This window comes from Hemibagrus wyckioides, linkage group LG16 (genome assembly GCF_019097595.1).
Source record: "Hemibagrus wyckioides isolate EC202008001 linkage group LG16, SWU_Hwy_1.0, whole genome shotgun sequence".
NCBI lineage: Eukaryota > Metazoa > Chordata > Actinopteri > Siluriformes > Bagridae > Hemibagrus > Hemibagrus wyckioides.
In genome coordinates this window covers 14,595,407-14,621,743 of record NC_080725.1, presented here as the reverse complement: position 1 = coordinate 14,621,743, position 26,337 = coordinate 14,595,407, and the positions used below count along the sequence as shown (strand labels likewise).

Sequence of the window (26,337 nt, the reverse complement as noted above, 5' to 3'; positions counted from 1 at the left end):
GTTAAATAGCAAAGTCAGCCGCTGTGAGTTAAAATATATATATTTACTTTAGTTTGTGCAGTTCGCTCCCTCTGACTACTCCAATTATCCAATCAAAGGATGGAAAATTGCTGACGTAATCGTATGCCTGCTAGATGGCCCCAGTGATGCCACTCTGGTAACATGTGATCTCAGCCACTGGCTGAAATATGATTGGATAAATACTCTTAGCATAAATATACACTACTGGAAGCAGCGCAACCAAGAGAAAAGCTATGAAATATAGAGAATAGACTATTGGGAATAATTTAATACACACTCATGGAAAAATATATTAAATATATTAAAATGCAAGTCAGTGATTCAAATCACTGCTGTTTAGGCCAGCAGAGAAGGCCTTGCTGGCCCTGACCGCCCACCACTGCAAGAACATCCCATCCACAGTGAAGCACGGTGGTGGGAGCATCATGATGTAGATATATAGAGAAACGTTAGACAAGAATTTAATCCCATCAAGCCAAGAAACTGGGGACATGAGGAAACATGGAGAAAACTGACATTGCGAGTAAATATTACAAATCAAACATACAGCCAAAAACATTTCTTGATTCTTACTGACTCACACTCAAAAAAATACACTTTGGATGAACTCAAAAAAATCACGGAAAGTACATGATTAAATGCCTTATTTTAAACATAAAGCAATTATTTTTGGCCAACTTGTAATTCTTAAGTTTAATTCTCCATTATACTTATTTGCAAGGGTTCCTTCCAACTTTATTTCCTTGAGCTGGGTTAACACAATGTATGGGTGTTTTTTTTTAAGTTTTACTTAATTTATTTAGGACGATCTAACTCAATTGAATTAAGTCATTAAAACTCCAGTTAAACAAGTTGGCCAAACAAAATTGCTTAATGCTGAAAGAGAGCCATTGAATCACATGGAAATACTTTCTATGATTTATTTAAGTTCATTCTAAGTAAAGTATTACATTTGAATGTACATTAATTAGGTTGTGCTTCAGCAGAGTCGACTTGGTGTTAATGGTAGAAATATAATACAAAACCACTAGACGTCATCATGACGTTGTCGTCTTATAGCACCCCATATCAAATAATAACACTTTAACAAAGGGATGCTTGGCTAATATTCACTTTTTAGGCTTCCGAAAAGCCTAAAAAATCATCACAGGAACTATAGCAATCTACAATCAGAAAGAGACTACACAACTTTAATTATTATAGGAGGTGTGCAAGAAGGAAACCTTTGCTGTCTAAAAAAACATGAGGGCAAGACTGAAGTTTCCCAAAGAACACAGAGACAAAGGCCAAGACTTCTGGAATAATGTGCTTCGGATGAAGATTAGTCTAAAATTGAATTATTTGGGCACCATAACAGAGCATGTTTGGCGTGAACCATATACAGCATTTCAGCAAATGAACCTCATACTTTGCTGCAGCAGGACCTGGCCAGCTCACCATCGTAGAATCCATTATGAGTTCTACATTGTATCAGAAGGTGCTTGAGGAACATGTAAGACCATCTGTCAAAAAATTGAAGCCAAAAAGGAACTGAACCTTGCAACATGAATTTCTACATGGAAGTGCAGAATGAAATTATATAACTATTTTAAACAGACCATATTTCTTCACCCTAAATCAAGGATGCAATTTCTGGAAAAAGAAAATGAGGCTTGAGGGTAGTTTTTCCCCATTGCAATGAAATAAACTAATATTCACAATATGTTTAGACATACATGTCCTGTAAAAATTTGAAGTCTTTTAACCCCCCCCCCCCCTTTAAAATATTCTTATTCATTCTTTCTTCTTAAAATGTTTAGCACAACAATTAAATGAACCCAAATATGTTTAATAGATTTAGAGTGTCCACAAGACCTAAGATTCAGTGTCTTTTACACTAGTATATGAAACCTTGAGATCCAGCTAGTGCTAGACCCTATGACTTGATAGCACACACAAACAGCATGTGTAGTTTATCTCTAAATAATGAGATTTTGTGAAAGTCACATTTAGACCTGCTTCTAAACTTTGTACATGGCAACTCATGATGTGTGGCTTTTCTCCTAATACCATATAGAGCAATGTCAGTAAGTATGAATGTCATCAAATCACCTCACTAAATAAAGCAAAAAGGACATATCTGTGAGCATGTGTCTTATTTCCAAAACTCAATACCTGGGTCATGGGTGCCATCATTGAGTCTCCTTCCTATGAATCCACCTTTCTTGCTATATGCCTTGATTAGATTTGCAGAGTGAACATCCAGCTGGGAGAAGAACTTAGACTGCTAATGGACTGTTGTGATCCTTTTGAATTCTGCACACAACTATGAATAAAAATGTAAATACATAACCCATGTATTAATAATCGAATGTACAAATACAACCGCTGACTTACCAAGTGTTGCTTCAGACCATTAGCAAATCATCAGTTCATGAGTCTTTACATTGTATTAAGTTTTCATTATATGGTCTATCCTTTATCAAAAAGGAGTATGTTGTTTCACTTACCCCATGCACACTGAAGAGTGCTGGCCATCTTGTTCTGAAATCTGCTATCATGGGTGCATCTCAAACCACTCCATGACCAGAACCAGGCTCTTTCAAACAAGTATGGACTGGCTGCAGCTACATCCTCAAACTCTGCCTCAGAGAGGTAGACTTTGTACTTTGTTTCAATTAAGCCATCAAGATTAGAAGATGTAAGTTTAGTATCAGGCCTCAATAAAGTTCCATTTTCTTTAAATGCAGCATTAACCATTTCCAGCTGTACGTCAGCATCGTAAGAGAACTGGGGCACCTTGAAGACCAAGGGCCATGCTGAGGATCTTGAGGAGATAGACTCAGAAGAAGACCATATGTCTGTATCAAATGAGGTACACGATGAAAGGGACACAGGGTCATCTGAAGAGTGAGAGGAGGCAACAGATGAATAGGGCAGGGGGGCAGAGTCACCAGGAAGGGCAGGATGGTGTGATGCTTCTGTATTAAAGATGGCTTTGATAGTGCTTTTGTCCTGAATATCAGACATTGAGGTCAGGTTGGTAAACTTATTATTAAAATCTGCATCAATGAACTGGAGTCTGAAGTCCCCTTCTACTCCACATTGCCTCTTTATATGCTGTATGAGTTCATTGACAGATTCTGGTAACCTGACTTTAAGGATCAATCTCTGGGAATCATTTTCTCTGATTATAATAAAAGCAGATTAGGATAGTGCTCCAAATAATGATGCTTTGGTAGTAGTGTCACATCAGGAAATAGTTCTTGATATTTGTGTCTGTGATCTGAAATTTTGCGCTCAAGATAGGCCATGCTGTTTCACCATCAGGCACCAAATGCCCAATTATAAATGGGAGTAGTCTTAGGAGGGCCCAGTTTTCATGGGCATTCCCACCTATTGTTTTTTCTTGTTGAAAATGTGTGTGGGATTGCATGGGGCTTGTTTGTCTTGTCTCCCCACTTGTAGGGGAAATGCATAATAAATCTGTTAAGGATTTCAAGATCAAAATATTTCTTATGCCAAACAACATGCAATCTTTATTGGCACTATGCCCTCAAAAACATCATGCATGATATCTGGAGGATAACCTTTATGAGTGCGTAAGAATTTTACTGATAACACAATGATTTTTCACCCCAAAACTGCTTGAACCATTTGTCTTAGCTGACTGAACAGTTCTTTTGTCCTGAGTCTAAATAAGCCTGACTTAACCTCTCAACTTAACCTCCTTGGTTTGAATGTTCGTTTTTGTTCCTGTGTAGAATCTGCACATATACATATATATTCTCATTAAAACCAGCTGTGCTGTGAGCACTCATGTTATCTGCCACAACAACATGAATCGTCCCTTTAGACTTTTTCCAAGTGATGGAACAAAAATCAAATTTTGTTCCAGAGTTTTAACACCTTGGAGAAGTGGACATAAAATCCTGTCATAACCATACTTGTTCAGATCAACAGCTTTGCATAAGACGGCAAAGTAAATTTAGAACAGTGATGAATGTGAACCAGGAGACAGATTACTCAAAGTCTGCAAGAAGATCCCAGAGGATTGCAAACCTCAAAATCATCTACGTATAAGCTTAATAAAATTCTCAACTCATTCCCTGACAGAAAACTGTTTTCCTGAAAGTGTGAACCATCCTGAAATAATCTGTAAATATGCTGCTCACCAGTTGCCATATTAATCTGTGTGCTTTATGGTTTTCAACCACTTTGTCTACAACATCTCTCCAATCAAAGAATACACAAGTGTAAAACAAAGGATTTGCTCTTCCCTTTTCATGAGCGCGTGAAAAACAGGTGAATTCCCGAAGCTAGGCTTTGCATTAATCTTGTGGCTTCAGTGATGAGTTTCCCGGACACGCATGAGTTTGATTGTGTTATGTTATTTTGACATGAGTGAATCTATTAAAAGCTAAGTAGTTGACCTTACAGAAAATCCTACATGATTTATTCATGTTCATTTAGTAAACATGAAATTATATTGTAAAGAATGTATGTTACATTTAAGTAAATGTAAGAGGCAGCAGAGTGTATACAAATCAGTATTCACACAGTGCTAATTTCACAGCTCACAGAGTTGAATTGAACATTCACAACCCACTGCCTATGTATTTCCGCTAAAATCTCTACTGGTTTAGAGTTCTTACAATTCGATGGACATCGTTCACTGTAACAAAATGCGGAAGTAGTCGTGCATAGAGTCTAATCTCTCTCTCTCCCTCTCCTTTTATTTGTCTTCATTTTCAGGTTTGTTTTGTAAACCAAAGCTATTTCGAAACAGTTTCCTGCCGTTTTGTCAAAAAACTTCAATTCAATCGCAAAGTAGCAAAGATCACGTGCTGAAATTCGTCTCGTCCCATTGGATAAAATCCTAATGGCTATTCTTGTCAGAGCTGAAAAAAAAACCTAATAACTAAAATCATTTCTACAAGTTCAACCACATTAGCACAAAAACTGTAATCTTGTAATACCATGAATCCTGTGTAACTTTAAAGTATATATAAAGATTCATTTTATTTAGTGAATTTATTTATGAATGTCAGAAAGTTGTCAAACTGAGTAACAACAGGTGAAAAGTCTCATATCCATGCTAACAAGTCACAAAAATGACGTCAGCGCTCGAGCCCCCTAACGTAGCTCCACCCCTTCAGTGTACTTCAATTTCACGAGTAAATATTATTAGTATTTGTTTTTTATATCCCCATAATAAAACGAATGATTCTTATATAATTTTATTCCTAAGCTTTCATCCACAATGAAAAGAGATATTTTATTTCTTCTATTTAAGTTCATACTATAAACTATAGTCTAATAGCTAACTAACGTTCATAGCAATTATTAATCTCCACAAGAATCACAACAACAACAATAATAATAATAATAATAATAATAATTATAATATTAACCCTATCTATTGTAAGTGAAAGATTTATTTGAGAGATTATTAAAAGATAGTGAGCTAAAATGACGCATGCGCGTTTCAACACAGGTTAGTCAACGCAAACTGAGCACGTGTGAGTTCTCTTTTTTTCAGGCATGCCCCTCAAGCTAATTTACAGCACATGCGTTATTCCAGTCACTTCCGATTTCGGGCAGAGATTAGGCCAGTATCGGCAGCTCCATTGAGCTTCTCTCTCATTCAACACGGCGTCCAAATCAAAATCGTCATTCTGCGTGGTGGAGGCACAGAAGTGTGCAGATTTATGTGAGTCTTTCACACGGAGTCGGTCACTTTTACACACTCTGTAAACAAACTAACTAACTAAAAGCCTCTTCAGTCTCCAAAGACCTTCAGTTTGTCCAACTGACAAAAACCAGAACTTGTGTCCTCAATTCTTTTATTTTCGTTCCTTGTTTTTATTTTCATTGATTGATTGATTGATTCATTCATTCATTCATTCATTCATGTATGTAATTTTTTTTTTTTGTCTGGATTTATTTTGTCCCCTCCATCTCTCCGTCCCCATATCACAAACTCTGTTTAGAGCCTTGCTGATTTAACAATTATTTTAAAAAATATTTGATAAAATGCACCATGCAGTTTAGTTCATTAGAAGGGAGTGTAAGGTTTCATTCTCTAATCTCAGCCGTAATTAGATGAAGAATAACAATCACAGATTAAGTTTAGGAAAGGAAAAAAAAAAAAAAACCCTATAAGCCATTTGGGATTCGAAGAGTCGGCTCTTATGGATGAGTTGAATCAAATGAGCTGACTCACTGAAAAGAGCTTGAATTGTCATCGCTAACAGAGAGTGATTCATCTGTAACATGCGTTAAAGGAAAAGTCTACCCCTAATACATGAAATATATAACACGTGATTCTGGTGCTAATTTGTTGCATGGTGCTGTATATTCTTTGCTCCTGTGAGAAGGATTGTGCCGTGCAGAGCTCATTGCTACAGTGGCTTTTAACTGAGGAAAAAAAACTGTTTGCTGAAAACATTGAAAATCAGTGAGAGCTTCTTCTCTGAAACATTATTCTGAAACATATTAACATAACCATAACCATATTAATGAGAGATCCAGTGTGGAATTAGTGTAGATATGGTAGTCACTGTCCCATAATGCAGTGCAGCTGTTGTACAGAGGTGAGACTTGGCTAGAGTGAAGCTTGGGGAATGGATTTGTTTTAATATAGTGTACAGATGTGATGCAACAAACCTGGACACACTGAAGTGCTGCCGAATCGCTGTCTTTAGGTAGAGATGAAGTGAAATTCTGCAGCACAGGATGGCATTGTGGTGAATCCATTAAAGCAAAGTGAAACGAAAAACTTTTTGGATTTTTTTTTTTTACTATAAATATAATAAATATGCAATATTTTTAAATGTATTTATTTGTGTAATAAATGATTAGCAATCACAGACTTTTTCAGTGTAGAGTAGTGCAAACAGTGTGTTGTTCTTGCTGTTCTGTATGCGATGTTTGTACAGTGTTATGAATAGCTTTATTGTACTCTCTATCCCCTTCATCCTGTGCTGTTTTGTGTTGAAATGTAGTGCTGTTGTTTTGCGCCTCACTCAGCTGTGATGTGATCTAAAAGAAGTCACACTGAAGTCGAACTTTGACTTAATCGCTTAATACCTGACTTATTAAGTGTGTCTAGATCTCACAGGCCTCACGTTCTACCCATGGCCAGAGTTTCACTCGGCACCGCACCCTCCTGTTCAGGTCGGACAGGTTCAGGGGGATTTTTCTCCTGGTGGTTTTTTATAAAGCTCTGCGATTTTGTGTGCAGCTGTGAGTTCGAGTCGGGGAGTTTATCAGACAGCAGATCACAGGTAAGCATTAACCACATCCTCTAAAATCAAAGTGCAGATAGTAAATGAATGCATCGCAGCTTCGTGTCGCTTGGATTCTGTTTGAAGAGTTGTCGTAACTGCAGATGATTTGATATGAAGATTTATATTCTTAAAGAAGAGTTTTTCGTAGTGTTTCATCATTTTCAGATGTGCCATTGTTTCTCTCTTCAATGGCTGATCTTTTAAGGGTGAGAGAGGACCTGAAAAATGAAAATATCAGTGCAGAAAATATAAAAATATATCAAAATATAAAAGCTAAAGACCAGATTCAGTTAAATCCCCAGTATCTTCACTCTTTGCCTGTATTCATCAACTTTCCACTCTGTTTTCTGTAACTTTCCTTGAATCTCTTTTTTAATCTCCAGGTTTTATGTTGAGTAGCAAATATTTACTAAAACACAAGACAAGGAGAGAAAAAAAATATATTGTTCACTTATTAACTTAAAAAAATAGTATACTTATATATTTAAAATTATTTATTAAATTTCAATTTATATATATGTGCATTTTATATATATATATATATATATATGTGTGTGTGTGTATGTGAAATATATTTATTGAATTTCAAACTAGAACTTACTATATTTTTGTATTCTATAATATCAACCTGCTTATTTATTTGCATTAAGGAATTTGTTCTTAATTTCTTTTTTTGAAACTTATTTTGATTTTTTTCCCAGACATTAAAAATGCCCCCACTAATTTAAAACTTGAGATATTTTAATATCGTTTTAAATAATTTACTTTCACTCTCCTTTTCCAAACCAGTAATTTCCTAATTCTTATGATTATCATTAAATCAGTGTTTAAAATGTTGTATTGTAATATCATTTTCTGATAACATTGATAACATTTCTGAATATATCTGTCCTGTGTGTTGGAAAAAACATTGTTAATAATATCTTTATTTGCTAAAAACATATTCAGTGCTTTTTTGTCCATTGATTTGTCCAATGAAAGAAATATGTGGACCAAGTTTTATTTTTAGATCTAAAATCTGTAGAATGGAAATGTGACTTTACTGCTGATGTATGTAGTAACAGTGTGTGCTGAATATTGCAGCTTTTTATGTAATTGTAATTGAAAAATGCGGAATTGGTGCGAATTTCTTTTTCTTCTTCATTGGATGAGGTTGGGTATTGTATGTTAAAAGGACACGTCAGTTGCATGTCCTCTGATGTATCTAACTCTACTACTAATTACTGTAGTAACCCTTTCAGTAGGACTGGTGCTAGAACTTTTTTTGCAGCAGAATGATGCTTGCAGTGAAACATCCCAGTGCACTGATGCCAAATATCAGCACTCTAGGCATATTTTGTGGTTTATGGACATCATGACATTGCACATGAATCATCAAACTGAGAAACGACATGAGCTCAGAAGTGGAGTTTAAACAGACAGGATACTGGAAAAGTGTGTTGAATGGTTAATAATAGAAAGAAATAAGAATTAGGATGGACGATGTGATGCTCTCACTTCATGTCCTAATAAGAGTAGTTCTCCTCAGACGGTACTGTTTGTGTTTCAGCCGCAGAAATGACGACCAAGATGGTGATAAAGCAGCCGCAGCCGGTGCTGGAGTCTAAAGAATCTGATGAGTGGCACTCCGGGATCTGCGACTGCTGCGACAACAAGGCTGAGTGTAAGGAGCACACACTGCTGTTTGGAGCTAAGATGTAACCAGTAAAACAAGTGATCTGACACACACACATTTTTTATTTTCCTATAACGACACATCCTGGAGGGTTTCATTCCTCTAATTCTTTCTCATGAAGAACACGTCATACTTCTCATCTGTTTAATGTTGCGTAACAAAACCCCTTGTTTTCATTCCCTCACCAGCCTCTAGGTATTCTCTTTCAGGAACTTACTAAGACTAAAAATATGTAGCTTATTAGGAAGTAACACACAACTCCATTCCTGAAGATGTCGGAAAGCTTACAGTCTGTCATGCACGTCTCTGTGAAGCAGCCGTTGCTATAGAAACAATAATAACTAGGGGATTCATATAAACCTGAGCTACTATCAGAGCTGCTGTTATAGAAAACTAATGAACACATTCTGAACCAGTTTATTATAGTGCACGTGTAGTAGGTTTATGATAAAAAAATATTTTTTGACACAGTGACAGAAAATTCTGAAATATGATGAACTAATGTGTGGACATTGTGTATGCGTTTCGTATAAAGAAGGCTTTTGTGTGTGTTTAGGTTGTTTTGTGTTTTGGTGCTGCCCGTGTTTCGCCTGCATGAAGACTAAAGAATATGGCCAGTGTTTGTGTCTCCCCCTGCTGGATATGTGTGGTATCGTCTCACCTGCCACATGGGCCATGAGGGTGTCGATGCGTCACCGTTACGGCATTAAGGTGCGCAGAACGATTAGATTTAACTATAAAACATTACTTCTAGAAACAGTCTGCCCAAAAAACTGAAATTTACTGCATATTTTACAAAAGAACAAACAGCAAGCAGCCTATGAAAGTGAAGGGTATGTGATATGACACAGAGATCATATCTGGGATGGCTGGAAGTGATATGATCTTTATCAAGATAGAAAGGTTTGCTTGCAAAACAGGAAAAAATGTAAAACCTGTATGAACTTGAAATACTGGGACATTTCACTGTGTATCAGAATTTCACTTCTAGCAATGCACTAAAACAGTTTTGTCAGTCAGTCACTGCATTTTCATGGCAACACACAAGGCTCTGTCTGGCTTTGGCTTCTTTGCAAACTTTTATTTATTTATTTATTTATTTTTGATAGGGCACGCTCTGTAATGACTGTCTGATCGCCACATGCTGTACGCCCTGCACCTGGTGTCAGATGTCACGTGAGATGAAATTGCGTGCAATTCCCATCGCCCTGCTCAATGCCAGGCCAAAGAACTGATCCTGTTTCATCTGCCAGAAAATCATCTCCAACAAAGTGTTGTATAAATGTATTTATTTATATAAAGCTTCTATTCATCACAGTGTTTAATCACATGACAGTTCAGAGTTCTGTGAACTTCACCTACATGTACTGCATATTTCTCTTTTATTTTCAAAAAGTTGTATCGCTAACATTGTAGTAAAAATAAAATGTATGTTGAATTCTGTTCGTATCTGAGAGCTCACTGTTTCTGCTGTTTCTACAGTGAAATGGACTTCATTAGGATTATACGTCAGAAACCGACACCATAATAATGAACTGCGTAGTTTGCAAACTTATGAATAAAAAAAAAAAATACAAATGTTAATTTCAGAAGTATTCAGCTTCATTACTGTGTAATCTCTAAATTATTAGTGATGCATGGAATGGAGGTGTGTGCTATTAAAGAGTCATGTGATATCAAAATGAATACACTTGTTCCAGGAAGAATGCAGGAGCACTTACCAAACTTGTTTGTTAGGAAGTATCACAGAGAGCCATCACATCAGGTCTTCTGGAACAGCAGCTCCCAGACTTAGAACATCCTACAAAGTGTTTCATTCAATTCAATTCAGTTTGTATATTGCTTTTAAAATGGACATTGTCTTAAAGCAGCTTTGCAGAAATAAAAATGACAAAGTTTAAAATGATATTGATAACTAATCTTTAATGAGCTAGACTGAGGCAACAGTGGCAAAGAAAAACACCCTGAGACGATACGAGGAAGAAACCAGGCTCAGAAGGGAACCTCATCCTCATTTATGTGACACCAGAGAGTGGGATTATAAATCATTATAAACACCAGAGAGTGGGATTATAAATCATTATAAACATCAGAGAGTGGGATTATAAATCATTATAAACACCAGAGAGTGGGATTATAAATCATTATAAACACCAGAGTGGGATTATAAATCATTATAAACACCAGAGTGGGATTTATAAGGGAACTTATAGGTCATAATTAATGAGCTCATAATAGTCTTCAAATGTTAAATAATTAATATGTAAATAAATTCAAATAACCTCGTCTCTGCCTATAGGAGGCTGTCCACATAAGGACCCGGTAAAGAGCGGATTCATTGAAGAAGCAAACAAAAGGCCAACACCATCCAACCACAACCATGCTTCACAGTGTATATATTATGTATTATTATCTTTTGTTTCATTACATTATATTACTTACACCAACCATGCATAACATTATTAGCACTAACAGTTGACCTGAATAACTCTGATTATCTCATCATGGCACCTGTTAGTGGGTGGGATATATTAGGCAGCAAGTGAACATTTTGTCCTCAAAGTTGATGTGTTAGAAGCAGGAAAAATGGGCAAGCATAAGCATTTGTGCGAGTTTGACAAGGGCAAAATTGTGATTGCCAGACAACTGGATCAGAGCATCTCCAAAACTGCAGCTCTTGTGGGGTGTTCCCGGTCTGCAGTGGTCAGTATCTATCAAAAGTGATCCAAGGAAGGAACAGTGGCGACAGGGTCATGGGTGGCCAAGGCTCATTGATGCACGTGGGGAGCGAAGGCTGGCCCATGTGGTCTGATCCAACAGACGAGCTACTGTTGCTCAAATTGCTGAAGAAATTTATGCTGGTTCTGATAGAAAGGTGTCAGAGTGCACAGTGCAAGAAGGTGGCCTGGTCTGATGAAAGACGTTTTCTTTTACATCACGTGGATGGCCGGGTGCGTGTGCGTCACTTACCTGGGGAACACATGGCACCAGGATGCACTATGGGAAGAAGGCAAAATGGTGGAGGCAGTGTCATGCTTTGGGCAATGTTCTGCTGGGAAACCTTAGGTCCTGCCATCCATGTGGATGTTACTTTGACACATACCACCTACCTAAGCATTGTTGCAGACCATGAACACCCTTTCATGGAAACGGTATTCCTTGATGGCTGTGGCCTCTTTCAGCAGGATAATGCACCATACCACAAAGCAAAAATGGTTCAGGAATGGGTTGATAGACGCAACAATGTGTTTGAGATGTTTACTTGTCCTCCAAATTCCCTAGATCTCAATCCAATCCAGCATCTGTGGGATGTGCTGGACAAACAAGTGCAATCCATGGAGGCCCCACCTCACAACTTACAGGACTTAAAGGATCTGCAGCTAACATCTTGGTGCCAGATCCCACAGCACACCTTCAGGGATCTAGTGGAGTCCATGCCTCAATGGGTCATGACTTTTTTAGCAGCAACACAATATTAGGTGGGTGGTCATAATGTTATTCCTGATCGGAATATGTTAGCCTGCTATGTTAGACTTCAGGTCAGTTAAGTAAATGTGTCAGGGTTTAGGAGTGTGTAATATATTACAGATTACAGTGCATTAAGGACACTCTATTGAGCCCAGTTTATTCTATAACACTGTGACTTGGAATAAATAAAGGCTCTCACTGATGATTTCTCAGCAAACAGGCAAAATGTCACATAGGTGTAAATCACTGAGATTATTAAGATAGCCAATATAAAAGAAAAGAAAGAAGCTCTATCATCCAGTGCATTCTTTGGGTGGAAGAAACACTTGAGGAATATTCAGGTTTTTCTACTTTCACACGCCTATCACCTGGTGTGTACATGCGTGTGATAACTACGTATTTGCAGGAAGGTTCATTTCACGTTTAATGAGGAGAAGAACACAGCATTCACTAACCTAGGTAAGACCAGATAATACAATTATTCATGAAATAACATTAATAAAATGACAAAAGCTGTAAAAAAAACAAAACAATAAATAAGTCTGAGGAGCTAATTATCTTCGATGAGGTTGTAATGAAGATCACTGAAACAAATCAGGGAAAACTTCACACATCTTATCTAGTGTGCTTCGAAATTAGTTTTAGATATGAAATAGATTTTTAAATAGCTTGTAATGCAGCATGTTTACTGTAAATACTTTAATTTTTAAACAGCTCACTGGTTAAAGATCTGTGGTTAAATAGTTGCATTGGATTAAAAGCATCTGCAATAATTATTATATATTATCTGATATAATTATTTATTTATTTACTCTCTTAATATTCATTAGTTCTCAAGGGGTAAGTTGAGATATTGTGTTCTGATTTAAAAGGTTAACTCTTCTGAATGGAGAGTAAATGCCTTTTTCTAATCGTAATTGTTTCGTTTTCTGAAAACAATAAACCGGATGAACAGGTAGGCTGCTTATCTTTCCACATGTCATTCCATTTCTCCTTCACTGCACTAAGACAGATTTAAACATTGTATAAGAATGCACTGGTTGTATAGGAATGCAGTGATTTGAATACAGAGATTTTTGGCTCTTATTATGCTCTCTGTAACATAAAATCATCGATTTTCCATGTTTATCAGAGAACCTCAGCATCCGAGCATCATGGCCACCGCACCTATAGTGATCCAGCAGCAGCCAAGGGCAGTGCCAAGGGTCACAGCGTGGAGTTCAGGACTGTGTCACTGCTGCCAGGACATGGAAGCATGTAAGTGGAAACCCCCAAAATACATTCCTCCTGTGTCCAGAGGTTGGACTACTGCCTTGTTTTTCCAACACGATGCAAGCTGCTCTTTAATAAAAGTGCTCATACTGGAGTGGGAAGCCTATTAAGCTGATATATGGAAATGAAGGCATATCTTTAAATCCATATATGGAAATGTAGGCATACTTTTATGCTCATTTGGAAATCTGAGTAAAGTGTTCAATGCCTTAAAGCAGATCATATATGAAGTGTGTTTGTATAGAAGTGTAGGAGTATCCTTGAGGTCATACATGTCAATGTGGGCATGTTTCTAAGTCTATATATGAAAATTTATCCATTTCTTTTAGACCATACTATAGAGACAGATACACTATATTGCCAAAAGTATTCGCTCACCCATCCAAATAATCAGAATCAGGTGTTCCAATCACTTCCATGGCCACAGGTGTATAAAATCAAGCACCTAGGCATGCAGACTGTTTTTACAAACATTTGTGAAAGAATGGGTCGCTCTCAGGAGCTCAGTGAATTCCAGCGTGGAACTGTGATAGGATGCCACCTGTGCAACAAATCCAGTCGTGAAATTTCCTCGCTCCTAAATATTCCACAGTCAACTGTCAGCTGTATTATAAGAACGTGGAAGTGTTTGGGAACGACAGCAACTCAGCCACGAAGTGGTAGGCCACGTAAACTGACGGAGCGGGGTCAGTGGATGCTGAGGCGCATAGTGCGAAGAGGTCGCCAACTTTCTGCAGAGTCAATCGCTACAGACCTCCAAACTTCATGTGGCCTTCAGATTAGCTCAAGAACAGTGCGCAGAGAGCTTCATGGAATGGGTTTCCATGGCCGAGCAGCTGCGTCCAAGCCATACATCACCAAGTGCAATGCAAAGCGTCGGATGCAGTGGTGTAAAGCACGCCGCCACTGGACTCTAGAGCAGTGGAGACGCGTTCTCTGGAGTGACAAATCGTGCTTCTCCATCTGGCAATCTGATGGACGAGTCTGGGTTTGGCGGTTGCCAGGAGAACGGTACTTGTCTGACTGCATTGTGCCAAGTGTAAAGTTTGGTGGAGGGGGGATTATGGTGTGGGGTTGTTTTTCAGGAGCTGGGCTTGGCCCCTTAGTTCCAGTGAAAGGAACTCTGAATGCTTCATCATACCAAGACATTTTGGACAATTCCATGCTCCCAACTTTGTGGGAACAGTTTGGAGCTGGCCCCTTCCTCTTCCAACATGACTGTGCACCAGTGCGCAAAGCAAGGTCCATAAAGACATGGATGACAGAGTCTGGTGTGGATGAACTTGACTGGCCTGCACAGAGTCCTGACCTCAACCCGATAGAACACCTTTGGGATGAATTAGAGTGGAGACTGAGAGCCAGGCCTTCTCGTCCAACATCAGTGTGTGACCTCACAAATGCGCTTCTGGAAGAATGGTCAAAAATTCCCATAAACACACTCCTAAACCTTGTGGACAGCCTTCCCAGGAGAGTTGAAGCTGTTATAGCTGCAAAGGGTGGACCGACGTCATATTGAACCCTATGGATTAGGAATGGGATGTCACTTAAGTTCACATGCGAGTCAAGGCAGGTGAGCGAATACTTTTGGCAATATAGTGTATGTTTAATAGTTTGTATAGTTACAATGAGGGGATAATGAATTAGTAATAACAATAGCATCTCTTTCAGGCTGTTTTGCATTCTGGTGTTTTCCCTGCTTCGCCTGCAGCACCTCGTCTAAATTCGGCGAGAGTTTATGCCTCCCTCTCGTGGATTTTCTCGGTCCTGCATTAGTGGCGGCTACAGGCGTGGGGGTCTGTGTTCCTCCTGTCACTCTGTCCATGAGAGTGGCCATACGGTATAAGTATGCAATCCCGGTGAGTGCTATGCTTCATAATCAGTAGGGTGCAAGTAAAAACATAGAGATTAATAGGGTTTTATTGAATAGAACTGAAAATAAAACTATGAAACCAGGTTGGATGGCTGCCATGATATAAAATGAAACTAAATATTAAAATATAGACAGGTACTGGATTTATGTTATGTTAGCAACATAATGCAAGATGTTATTTAATTTACAGCATTTGGCAAATGCTTTTATCCTGTGTGACTTTTAATGACTTTTAGAAGTGATTTTTTTATGCTATGAGAGATGTTATTTTATGATGGCAAAAAAAATAAAAATAAACAAGTAAATGAAAATACAAATGAACAAACAAATAAATAAGAAACTCCCTCACCATTCAGATAGTAGTTTGCTAAGCAACTTGGAAACATGGCCATAGAGAATTTACGCTACTGATCTAGGGTAAGGTGGCTAAGGTGATGAATCTGTCATCAATATTAACAATTCTTTTAGATCTGTAAAGAAACAGGAAAGTGAAGACTTCATATAGCTTAAACAGCACTGTTCTTACACTTCGCATGGACTCATAAACACAGCTGTGGTGCCATTTTGAAGACATACACTATATTGCCAAAAGTTTTGGGACACCCCTCCAAATGATTGATTTCAGGTGTTGTTTTTCAGGGGTTGGGCTTGGCCCCTTAGTTCCAGTGAAAGGAACTATTAATGCTTCAGCATACCAAGATATTTTGGACAATTTCATGCTCCCAACTTTGTGGGAACAGTTTGGGGATGACCCCTTCCTGTTCCAACATGACTGAACACCAGTGCTCCATAAAGACATGGATGAGCGAGTTTGGTGTGGAGGAACTTGACTGGCCTGCACAGAGTCCTGACCTCAACTGGATAGAACACCTTTGGGATGAATTAGAGCAGAAACTGTCGATCAGTGCCTGACCTCACAAATATGCTTCTAGTGGAATGGTCAAAAATTCCCATAAACACACTTCTAAACCTTGAGGAAAGCCTTCCCAGAAGAGTTGAAGCTGTTATAGCTGTAAAGGGCTGGCCAACTCCATATTACTTTTATCTTCATCTTCTCTGCACTACTCAACCCTTCGACTCCACCTGCTCCATCCTCCCTGACTGACGAAGATTTTGCCACTTTTTACACAGAGAAAATTGAGAAGATCTGCCAGACCTTCACACCTGCCCCAACTTCATCTACATTACACAGTCAGGACTCAGCTACTCCTTCACTGAAGCATCTCTCAACCATAGCAGCAGAAGAGGTTTTGCAAATCATCCAGTCCTGCAATCCTACCACCTGCCTACTGGATCCAATCCCTTCCACTATGCTCCAGACTATCTCACCTGACCTCCTGCTCTTCATCACCACAGTCATCAATGGATTCATAACATCTGGTCAGGTACCAACTGCCTTTAAGAAAGCAAGAGTTATCTCCACACTGAAGAAACCTGCTCTGGATCCCTCTGGCATCAGTAACTATAGACCGGTAATACTTCTCTCCTTTCTTTCAAAAGTTTTTGAACGAATTGTTTATAATCAGCTGTCTGACTATCTCCTGCAAAATAACCTTTATTATCCCAACCAGTCTGGCTTCAAAGCAGCACATTCTACAGAGACTGCCCTTTTGGCAATCACTGAGAAACTACATGCTGTTAGATCAGCCAAGCTGTCATCGGTCCTCATCCTCCTCAACCTTTCATTTGACACAGTTAACCACAAGACTCTCTTGTCCACCCTCAGGAGTCTTGGAATTTGTGGAACAGCATGGGAATGGTTTGCTTCCTACCTGGATGGTCACTCATATCAAGTAACATGGAAGGGATTGACATCTGCTCCATGCAGACTCTCTACTGGTGTCCCTCCCTGTCTACTTAGTCCTCTCCTTTTATCCCTCTACACCCACTCTCTTGGCAAAGTTATATCGTCACATTGCTTTTCATACCACTGCTATGCTGATGACACCCAACTTATCTTCTCCTTCCCTCCCTCAGATACCACAGCTTCTGCTCGGATCTCAGTGTGTCTGGCAGACATTTCATCTTGGATGACAGCTCATCAGCTGAAACTCAATCCCAGCAAAACTGAACTGCTGGTCATCCCAGGTGATTAATCCCCAGCTCAGGATCTTGCATTATCTCTGAACAACTCCATGATCTCCCCTTCAGCCACTGCTCGGAACCTTGGGGTATCCATGGACAATCAACTGTCCTTTTCCTCCCATGTTGCTAAAGTGACACGCTCATGTCGGTTTCTTCTGTACAACACTAGAAGGATTCGACCATTCCTATCCACACAGGCTACTCAAGTGCTTGTTCAGAGACTGGACTACTGCAACTCTTTACTGGCAGGTCTTCCTCTGAATGCAATTCATCCACTGCAAATGATCCAAAATGCAGCTGCATGGCTTGTTTTCCACCTGCCTAAGTTCTTCCACACCACCCTTCTGCTGCATTCCCTCCACTGGCTTCTAGTAGCTGCACGCATCAGATTCACTGATGCTTGCCTACAAAGACAAGAATGGACCAGCAACATCTTACCTCAAAGATCTTATTACTCCTCACACTGCATCTCACTCCCTTAGGTCCACTAGCACTGCTCGACTGGTCCCACCATCTCTCAGGGTGAAAGGTAGGTATACATCAGACTCTTCTCTGTTCTGGCACCAAGGTGGTGGAATGAATGTCCCCTAGATGTCTGTACAGTCACTGATTGTCTTCATACGATGTCTGAAGACCTACCTTTTCCTGAAGCACTTAAACTCTTTTTTATTTTAAATGTTTTTATGTATTGTTATATGTTATATATATTTAAATAAACAAAAACATACCAACTCAATTTTAGGCTAATGGTATCCTAAGTCTGTAACCTATTGAACAGTGTTAATATACTCATTGATAGAGACTTTAAAAGCACTTTTGTATGTCGCTCTGGATAACAGCGTGTGCCAAATGCCAAAAATGTAAATGTAAAGGCAGACACCCCAGTTTTGGAATGGCTCACAGTCTAATTGATCCCAAAAGTGTTCTGTCTGGTTGAGGTCAGGACTCTCTGCAGGTCAGTCAAGTTCCTCCACACCAAACTCACTCATCCATGTCTTTATGGACCTTGCTTTGTGCACTGGTGTGCACTCATGTTGGAACAGGAAGGGTCTATCCCCAAACTGTTCCCACAAAGTTGGGAGCATGAAATTGTCAAGAATGTCTTGGTGTGCTGAAGCATTAGGAATTCTTTTCACTGGAACAAAGGGGCCGAGCCCAACCCCTGAATTCAATCATTTAGGCGGGTGTCCCAAAACTTTTGCCAATATAGTGTATCTTTCATCCTTAGTACCAGCCGCGGAATTTGATAGGGGGCGTGGCTTTATATACGTTAGAAGCAATTGAAAAGATAAACTAGTTTAGCTTACGATTCAAAATCGGTTAACTCGTTGAAATAACGTGACTGGGTGATGAATCTGTCTGAAATATTAACATTTCTGATGTGTTACTAGAAAAGGAAAATCTTATAGCTTTAACAGTAATTAGGCTAAATTAGCAATCACGGCCGTAGCCTAAACTGAAGACCAACCTGTCGGTAGGGGGCGTGGCTTAATGTACGTGATTTAAAAGATAAAACGGTTCCTTTAAGATCTCTCTCTCTCTCTCTCTCTCTCTCTCTCTCTCTGTGTGTGTGTGTCTTTTAGGGCAGTTTGTGTGAAGACATACTGGTCTCCTGTTTCTGTCTCTGTTGCTCGTGGTGTCAAATGAACCGGGAGCTCTCGCACCGGAAACGGACAGAGGCGGTGCTCGTCGGCCAGAACGTACCCTTCACCACCGTCACCACCACCGTACCTGCAATAGTTACTTAGTCATTTCTGCACGTCTTTCGATTTTATAGCAACACAAGCACGTCTGGAAAGCCAGATCGTCTCTTTTTCTCAGACTTGATGAGTAAACATATTTAAACTTGGGAAACTTCTGATCTCAGTGGAATTTAGACACTTACTTTCTTGTCATTACACACATCAGTTACGTAAAATTAAATTAATTTCAACTGAAATAAAATCTACACACCAATAAAGTCACCTTTATGATTTAGAGTTGTTATCGTTTACTTTTATTATTTGTCTTTTAAACAGTCTTACTTAAAAATGGTTCACTATAACCTGAACACAAAAGACAAAATGAGGATAATAAGCAGTCACGAAAATAACATAATTTTAACAAATGCTTAAAAAAAACATCTTAGAGAAAGAAGTAAATGATAATCCACAACCGACCTTTATTTATTTAAATGAAATTCTGAAAAATAAAATCTAAATAAAATAAATGATCATGAACTGGAGTAAGTTGATAGTATAATAATATACAATCTTAAAACGATTCTTTACATGGATGTAAGAAGAACAGAAGAAGAACCAATTTGGTCCCTGAAGAACCATTTGATCAATGGATCTTGATCCTTTTGTGTTGACGTCACAGAGAGCAAAATCAATAAATCAGTTCAATACATAAAATTAAATTTACAAAGTCCAACATTATCCATTACATGATTGTCGGCTTATGAGAGGATTTGTATCGCCTTCTCTCTAAATTGAATGTAAGAACCATTTTATTGCCCTGGTTTATTCATATTTACCATTTATTTTATTATTTGTTTTGTTCACAAACACCACACGATTGTAAACTCATTAACATTCTCTATCATTAATAACTGATCACTGAGTGTTTTTTCCCCAATGCAAATCACTTTGAACTCGAAAGCTGCTGTAGACCATATATATAAAGGTATATTATTAAGTGTCTGTCTCACTTCCTCCCACCCTGTCTGTCTGTCTGTCTGTCTTCTCCCTGTCTGTCTCTCTGAAGTCCAGGCTGTGTGCATGGTGATGATTAAGCTCTTCCTGGATCGTTTCCTGGAATCATTAAACTTTCCGCTAATCGGCTTTTTTTTTTGTTGCATAAACGACAGGAAATCGTGTGATTATAGAAAAAGACACACAGTGGTCCTGATCAGTTCAGTAAACAGGATGATGCAATCAGGAAAAGATCCGTGATCACGAAATAACTCGGCTATTATCTCATTTATTCCCGGCTTCTGTCGTTCAGTAATGTCGTCCTGAATGTCACTTCTGTGTCTCTTGCAGATTTGTCTGTTATTCAGACGCATATGAATACACCGAGCAATATCACACTATCAAATAAAAATCAAATAAAAAAAAACCTCAATATGATAACTTCAAAATAAATATTTTGTAGGAAAAAAAAAATCTGTGGTCAGCAATATTTTCTAATAAGAGAAGGTGTAACGTTGTGTGTGACCAGTAGATGGAGCAAAGCACACACACACACACACACACACACACACACACACACACACACACTTCCTGTGATGGCTTTCTCAAGCACCTCACACTGATCTATGTTAAACGATAAAGATTTATAAAAGTTTCTGTAGAGTTAAAGAGCAATTTAAAAGCCTTTTATAATCATTGCAGTTGATGAAAAGCAGACAGGAAAAAAAATCAGGCCCATTTAGAGATTAACAGATCAACCAAGAGATGGACAATCTCCGAGATAGACAAAATAGATGGATAAAATGTCAGAAATGGTCACATCTACAGATAAATGAACGGATGGAAAGCTGGATCCATCAGCTGAACAATGGAATCGATAGAAAAAGACATTTTTATGGAGAGATTGACTGTGAGATTGACATCTTAAAGATGGCTGGTTTGAGCTGGTCAGTGACTGAACTGAAACACAGCTGGATGGACAGTTCGATGAAGGAGGTGGATGGATGAACAGGATAATGGACAGATCAAAGAAAGAAACAGAGAGATGAACAGATTAACACACAGTGGTTGGGCAGATGGGTGGAGAGAAAGAGACATGGACATCTTGGTGAAGAGAAATGAGACAGAGAGACATATGGACAGAGAGGAAGGATTGACAGAAAGATGAACCTGAATGGGAAAAGCTGAAAGGAAATAGAGAAATGGACAGAGTCAAATAATTGGACACATGAAAAAAGGTAAATATCTTGAGGGCAACATGGGCAGAGAGCTTGGCAGATGGACAGAAAGATAGATAGAGACTGAAAGACAGAAGAGTTGATGGATGGATAGACTGTGAGATGGACAAAGATTAAAAGATTGGTGTATAGATGGAGAGATAAACAGTGGGACAGAGCTATGGATAAAGAATCTGACAAAATGATAGACAGATGGATGGATAGACTGAATGGACAGAGACTGAAAGATCGATGAATAGAGAGATGGACAGATGGACAAAAGAAAACACTCTGGCTGAAAAATGGACAAAAAGATGAAAGATGGAAAGATAGACAGAGAGATGGACAAATGCATGAATATCAATGGCTCTGAAAGATGGACAGAGAGATGGACAGATGCATGAAGATGAACGGCTCTGAAAGATGGACAGATAGATGGACGGATGCATGAAGATGAACAGCTCTGAAAGATGGACAGAGAGATGGACGGATGCATGAAGATGAACAGCTCTGAAAGATGGACAGAGAGATGGACGGATGCATGAAGATGAACGGCTCTGAAAGCTGGACAGAGGGATGGACAGATGCATGAAGATGAACGGCTCTGAAAGATGGACAGGGATGGACAGATGCATGAAGATGAACGGCTCTGAAAGATGGACAGAGGGATGGACAGATGCATGAAGATGAACGGTTCTGAAAGCTGGACAGAGGGATGGACAGATGCATGAAGATGAACGGCTCTGAAAGATGGACAGGGATGGACAGATGCATGAAGATGAACGGCTCTGAAAGATGGACAGAGGGATGGACAGGGAGCGCTAAAATGCGAGCAGGAGACAGAAGAGCTAAAGCTGATTGAGAGAGCATTAGGCACTAATGTATGCTTCTAATGACTCATTATCTCATTATCAATCTTTCTCTCACTCATCTTTTCCTTTTCCCTAACTCTCTCTCTCTCTCTCTTTCTCTCTCTCTCTTGCACTCTTTCTCTCTCTATCTCTCTCAAATCTCCCAATCGACCAGCGATGATGGGAATAGCAATTAGGATGTTGGGCTGCCAAATGGTTATTTTAATTAGCTTTCCTTAAGAGAGACAAGAAGAAGGAGAGCAAGTGAGCAAAAGAGAGAGAGAGAGAGAGAGAGAGAAAGAGAGAGAGAGACTGATGTCCTTAATAAGTGTCTGAGATGAGCAGATCATTAGACCTTCTACATGGGCTGATGATTGAACATTCCTGCAGGTCACACACACTTATTACGCCGGCCCACTCAGCGTTAATAGAACTCGCTGATTTGTGTTAAACACAAAGAAATTAAAACTAAAAACCAATTACTGCCTTTTTTTCTCTGCTTGTTACCCAGCAGCTGAACAAAGACAGAGAAAGGACGACTATGGACACGAGACACGGACCAACATTTATCTCTGTGGAGCTTTTTAAGTAGCCGACGTTTCACTAATCGCCGCCATTACCATATCTATACCGCTAACATCCGCTAGCACAGCTACGGGGTTTCAGTGCTGCTAACAATAGTTTTGACATCATGCACATTGCCAGTAATATGTAATGATACTTGATCATATTTATTTTAAGTAAGATTTCTATAATGTTTGTATTTGTAGGAATGGGTATTTCAATGTACAGATCTAAGCAGAATTTTAAGAAAATTTTCTGGATGATCAGAAAACAGACTGCAATACTGTTTATAAATGTTCCAACATTTCTACAACATTTTGGCTTGTAAGATAGTTTCTGAATGAATGGAAAGTTTTCTGAGTGTTCAAAGGACTTAAAATAATGCTAGCTACAGTGCTAGCATAGCACAAAAACTAGCATAGCATAAAAACCCCTAACAAGCGTGTATATTAATATTATGCTAATGTGAAACTTCTAACATAAGTATTGTAGCTGGAGGGCAAAAAGATGTGTCAAAGCCAGAATAAATTGCTTCATATTAATAATATCTATTGTAATAATATGTCTAAGTGTGTGTGTGAGTGTGTGTGTGTGAGAGAGAGAGAGAGAGAGAGAACAATGGAGAGCTAGCGATTGTACATCATTAGCCTTTATGCTTAAATAATGACATGGTTCAATGTGCCTGTCTCTCATGCTGTCCTCTTCTCTCTCTCTCTCTCTCTCTCTCTCTCTAAGCCCCCCGTTTGTCATGAAGCGTCCTGGGGTTATGATTGTTATGATTTATATGAGTCTGCTCTGAGATCTCTCTCTCTCTCTGTATGTTTCTCCTCTGTCTTCATCTCACTTCATCTCTCTCGTTCCTCCTCTCTCCTCTGATCATTTATACTTGCATCCCCTTAGGCCGATTCCGAGAGTAATAATGAAAGAGATTTAACCCTTCTGTGTTCCATCACTCTGACCCAACACACTATTTCTCTCTCTTCACACGAACATTTATAATTAAAGGTGTGAAGAAAAGAATCAGCGATGGCATGGTATGATGAAGCTGAGTTACTGTGTGTCTTATTCCACAGCAATTTTCAGAGAATTATCTTTAATTTATTAATAAAAAAAACAACATCATGTTGTTTATTTGTTTATGTTTTGTGAAACAATTTAGTTCATTTTCTCCTTGACGTTATAGCAGCTATAAAGATCCTTCCCTTACCAGCCACTCTTCATTCTCACTTGAAGTTACTAAGACTAAACACACGACTTGTCCTGTTACGAAGCATAAACTCATCTGTTCAGGAAAACATCAGTAAACTTAAAGTTACAGCTTCCTCTCTGACACTGGAGATGTCCAGATGTTAAATAAACATCTCCTTACTCTCCACCATATCAACGATTACACACGTTTACGTGACTGTATAGAAAGTATAATGTATTAGAATGAGTTCATTTGGGGAATCAGACCTGATTTGCACAGAATTGAGAAAAAATCTCCATATAAGACATAGAAAATTTACAAGTCAGGCTGTCTTGACAGTGTGAAGGTAAGACCGCAAATCTCAGCTCAGGACCCCAGCAGTGTTTATTTTTTTTACCAATACAAATCTGGTGGTAAACAGGAAATACCTCTAACCATTACACAGTGTTCGAAAATCAAGAGAAATTGTAAATAACGACAACTAAATTTGGATTTGGGGGATGAGTGAATGCACAGCCACTATACTGACAATGATCAGAACACACACACACACACACACTTGAAGTCCTTGATTGTCACTTTCTCTCTGTGCGTCCTGTGTGCATTACCTCCACGCTTTCCTTCCCTTCCCTTCCCTCCTAATTACGCTCTGTTAATTACAAATTTACACTAATGCGCCTAATTAGACAAACAACCCGCGTACAGGATTCGGAAAATGATCTCTTTAACAAACAATATGACTTAATTGCAGACATTTGCATAAACAAATGAGCTAATTAATTACAATCAAGCGCTCGCTGATGAGTCGGAGGACGATGAGACTTTCTATGCGGTCTCTGGAGATACCGGACGGGAATGAGCGCGCGCGCGAGCGTGTGTGTGTGTGCGTGTGTGTTCGTGTTTAAATTAAAGTTTATGAGCTTGTGAAACATGCTAATATGGTGCCCTGAGCGCGGGATATTATCGCAGGCACGCTGCAAGTGCGAGTGCGGAAGTGGCCGCACATAATAACCTGCTTGGCCTTTTGTGATTCTGCAGACAACACAACTTCACACACATACACACACAGAGGCGCGCGAGCACAGGCAGATTTTCCTTTCTGCATACTCCCCACACACATTCATCTCTCTTTCCTTTCTTTCCATCTGCTTTTTTTTCTGGAGGCTTTGCAGATGGAAGGACCTCTTCCCCTCCTCTTCTGTGTCGGAATTTAATATGCAACTTTTTTATTGGAAAACAATCGCGCGTGCCTGCGTGAATCCTGACCGCAATATATCTGTTAGCGCGTCTAATCCGATCAGGCCAGGGAGGGCTATTTATCACCGCAAATCCAGGGCATTTCAGCCTTCTTTTTATTATTTTAATATATTTCTCAGCTATTAAATCACCGAAATGATGAATTAGAACTGTCTGGCACGCTTTCAGCGCAGTGACAGAAAATGATGCACTACCCAATTTGAGTGGTCATTTGGACTTTTTAAAGACAAAAAATGATGGCGGAAAAAGTCCAATATTTTTTCCTGTTCATAGTTTTTGCCTCCTCGCGCTCATCCCCCCGCCTCTCTGTTTCTCCCTCTCTCTCTCTGAGTGTGTTTTTAATAAACACTCTAAGTGGGCTTTATTGCTGTGTTAGAGAGGGCAGCGGCGCAACTATCTTTAATATACGGCCAATTACTGAGCGAGCGAGCGCGCGCACACATTCTCTCTCTCTCTCTCTCACACACACACACACACACACACACATAGGTATACACAAACACATAAAAACACGCACTTGCACATACATGATCATCCTAACACACGCATTATAGGCGCCATGCTGATATGAACTCATGTTGCGACACTTGTTCACACTGTCGCAAAAAAAAAAAACCCTTTCATATCTTGCGGTTCAGCTTCATGACTTCATATCCGCCCCAATTTGCAGCTCAGTCTCCGCATTTTTTTTAATAGTTCGCACTTTCCAACCTCTGCGAGTATAAAACTTCTCCTCCATCATCCTGTGCACTCATTTGTCCTTTGTTTTTTTTAAGAGCTTCACCTCGCTGTTAAAAACCTAAACTCTTTACGCTTGCGCTTAGATTAATCCTCCATTTATCAGCGTTACAGCTACTCAACCGCTACAGGGAAGAAACTGGCGCCCAGTACCCACGATGCTCCAGGAGGTCTTTAAGAGCCC

At 39.1% G+C, this 26,337-nt stretch overlaps 2 protein-coding genes across 2 annotated transcripts; both read left to right on the top strand.

The window, feature by feature from the left end:
* Positions 1 to 7,142: 7,142 nt before the first annotated feature.
* Positions 7,143 to 10,410, top strand: LOC131366642 (cornifelin homolog B-like). Its single transcript, XM_058411261.1, has 4 exons — positions 7,143 to 7,289; positions 8,842 to 8,955; positions 9,524 to 9,678; positions 10,077 to 10,410. The coding sequence occupies exons 2-4, from the start codon at positions 8,850 to 8,852 to the stop codon at positions 10,200 to 10,202; spliced, it is 387 nt and encodes a 128-aa protein (XP_058267244.1). The 5' UTR covers positions 7,143 to 7,289; positions 8,842 to 8,849; the 3' UTR covers positions 10,203 to 10,410.
* A 2,387-nt stretch (positions 10,411 to 12,797) lies between these two features.
* On the top strand, positions 12,798 to 20,371 carry ponzr10 (plac8 onzin related protein 10). Its single transcript, XM_058411140.1, has 4 exons — positions 12,798 to 12,894; positions 13,568 to 13,692; positions 15,376 to 15,563; positions 19,246 to 20,371. The coding sequence occupies exons 2-4, from the start codon at positions 13,590 to 13,592 to the stop codon at positions 19,408 to 19,410; spliced, it is 456 nt and encodes a 151-aa protein (XP_058267123.1). The 5' UTR covers positions 12,798 to 12,894; positions 13,568 to 13,589; the 3' UTR covers positions 19,411 to 20,371.
* Positions 20,372 to 26,337: the final 5,966 nt, after the last annotated feature.

What these genes read in the sequence shown, in the direction of transcription:
- LOC131366642 (XM_058411261.1), top strand. Translation starts at nt 8,850, where the DNA reads ATGACGACCAAGATGGTGATAAAGCAGCCGCAGCCGGTGCTGGAGTCT. An exon ending in CTGCGACAACAAGGCTGAGT is followed by an intron (nt 8,956 to 9,523) that starts GTAAGGAGCACA and finishes GTGTGTGTTTAG; the next exon opens with GTTGTTTTGTGTTTTGGTGC. An exon ending in GTCACCGTTACGGCATTAAG is followed by an intron (nt 9,679 to 10,076) that starts GTGCGCAGAACG and finishes TATTTTTGATAG; the next exon opens with GGCACGCTCTGTAATGACTG.
- ponzr10 (XM_058411140.1), top strand. Translation starts at nt 13,590, where the DNA reads ATGGCCACCGCACCTATAGTGATCCAGCAGCAGCCAAGGGCAGTGCCA. An exon ending in CTGCCAGGACATGGAAGCAT is followed by an intron (nt 13,693 to 15,375) that starts GTAAGTGGAAAC and finishes CATCTCTTTCAG; the next exon opens with GCTGTTTTGCATTCTGGTGT. An exon ending in GGTATAAGTATGCAATCCCG is followed by an intron (nt 15,564 to 19,245) that starts GTGAGTGCTATG and finishes TGTGTCTTTTAG; the next exon opens with GGCAGTTTGTGTGAAGACAT.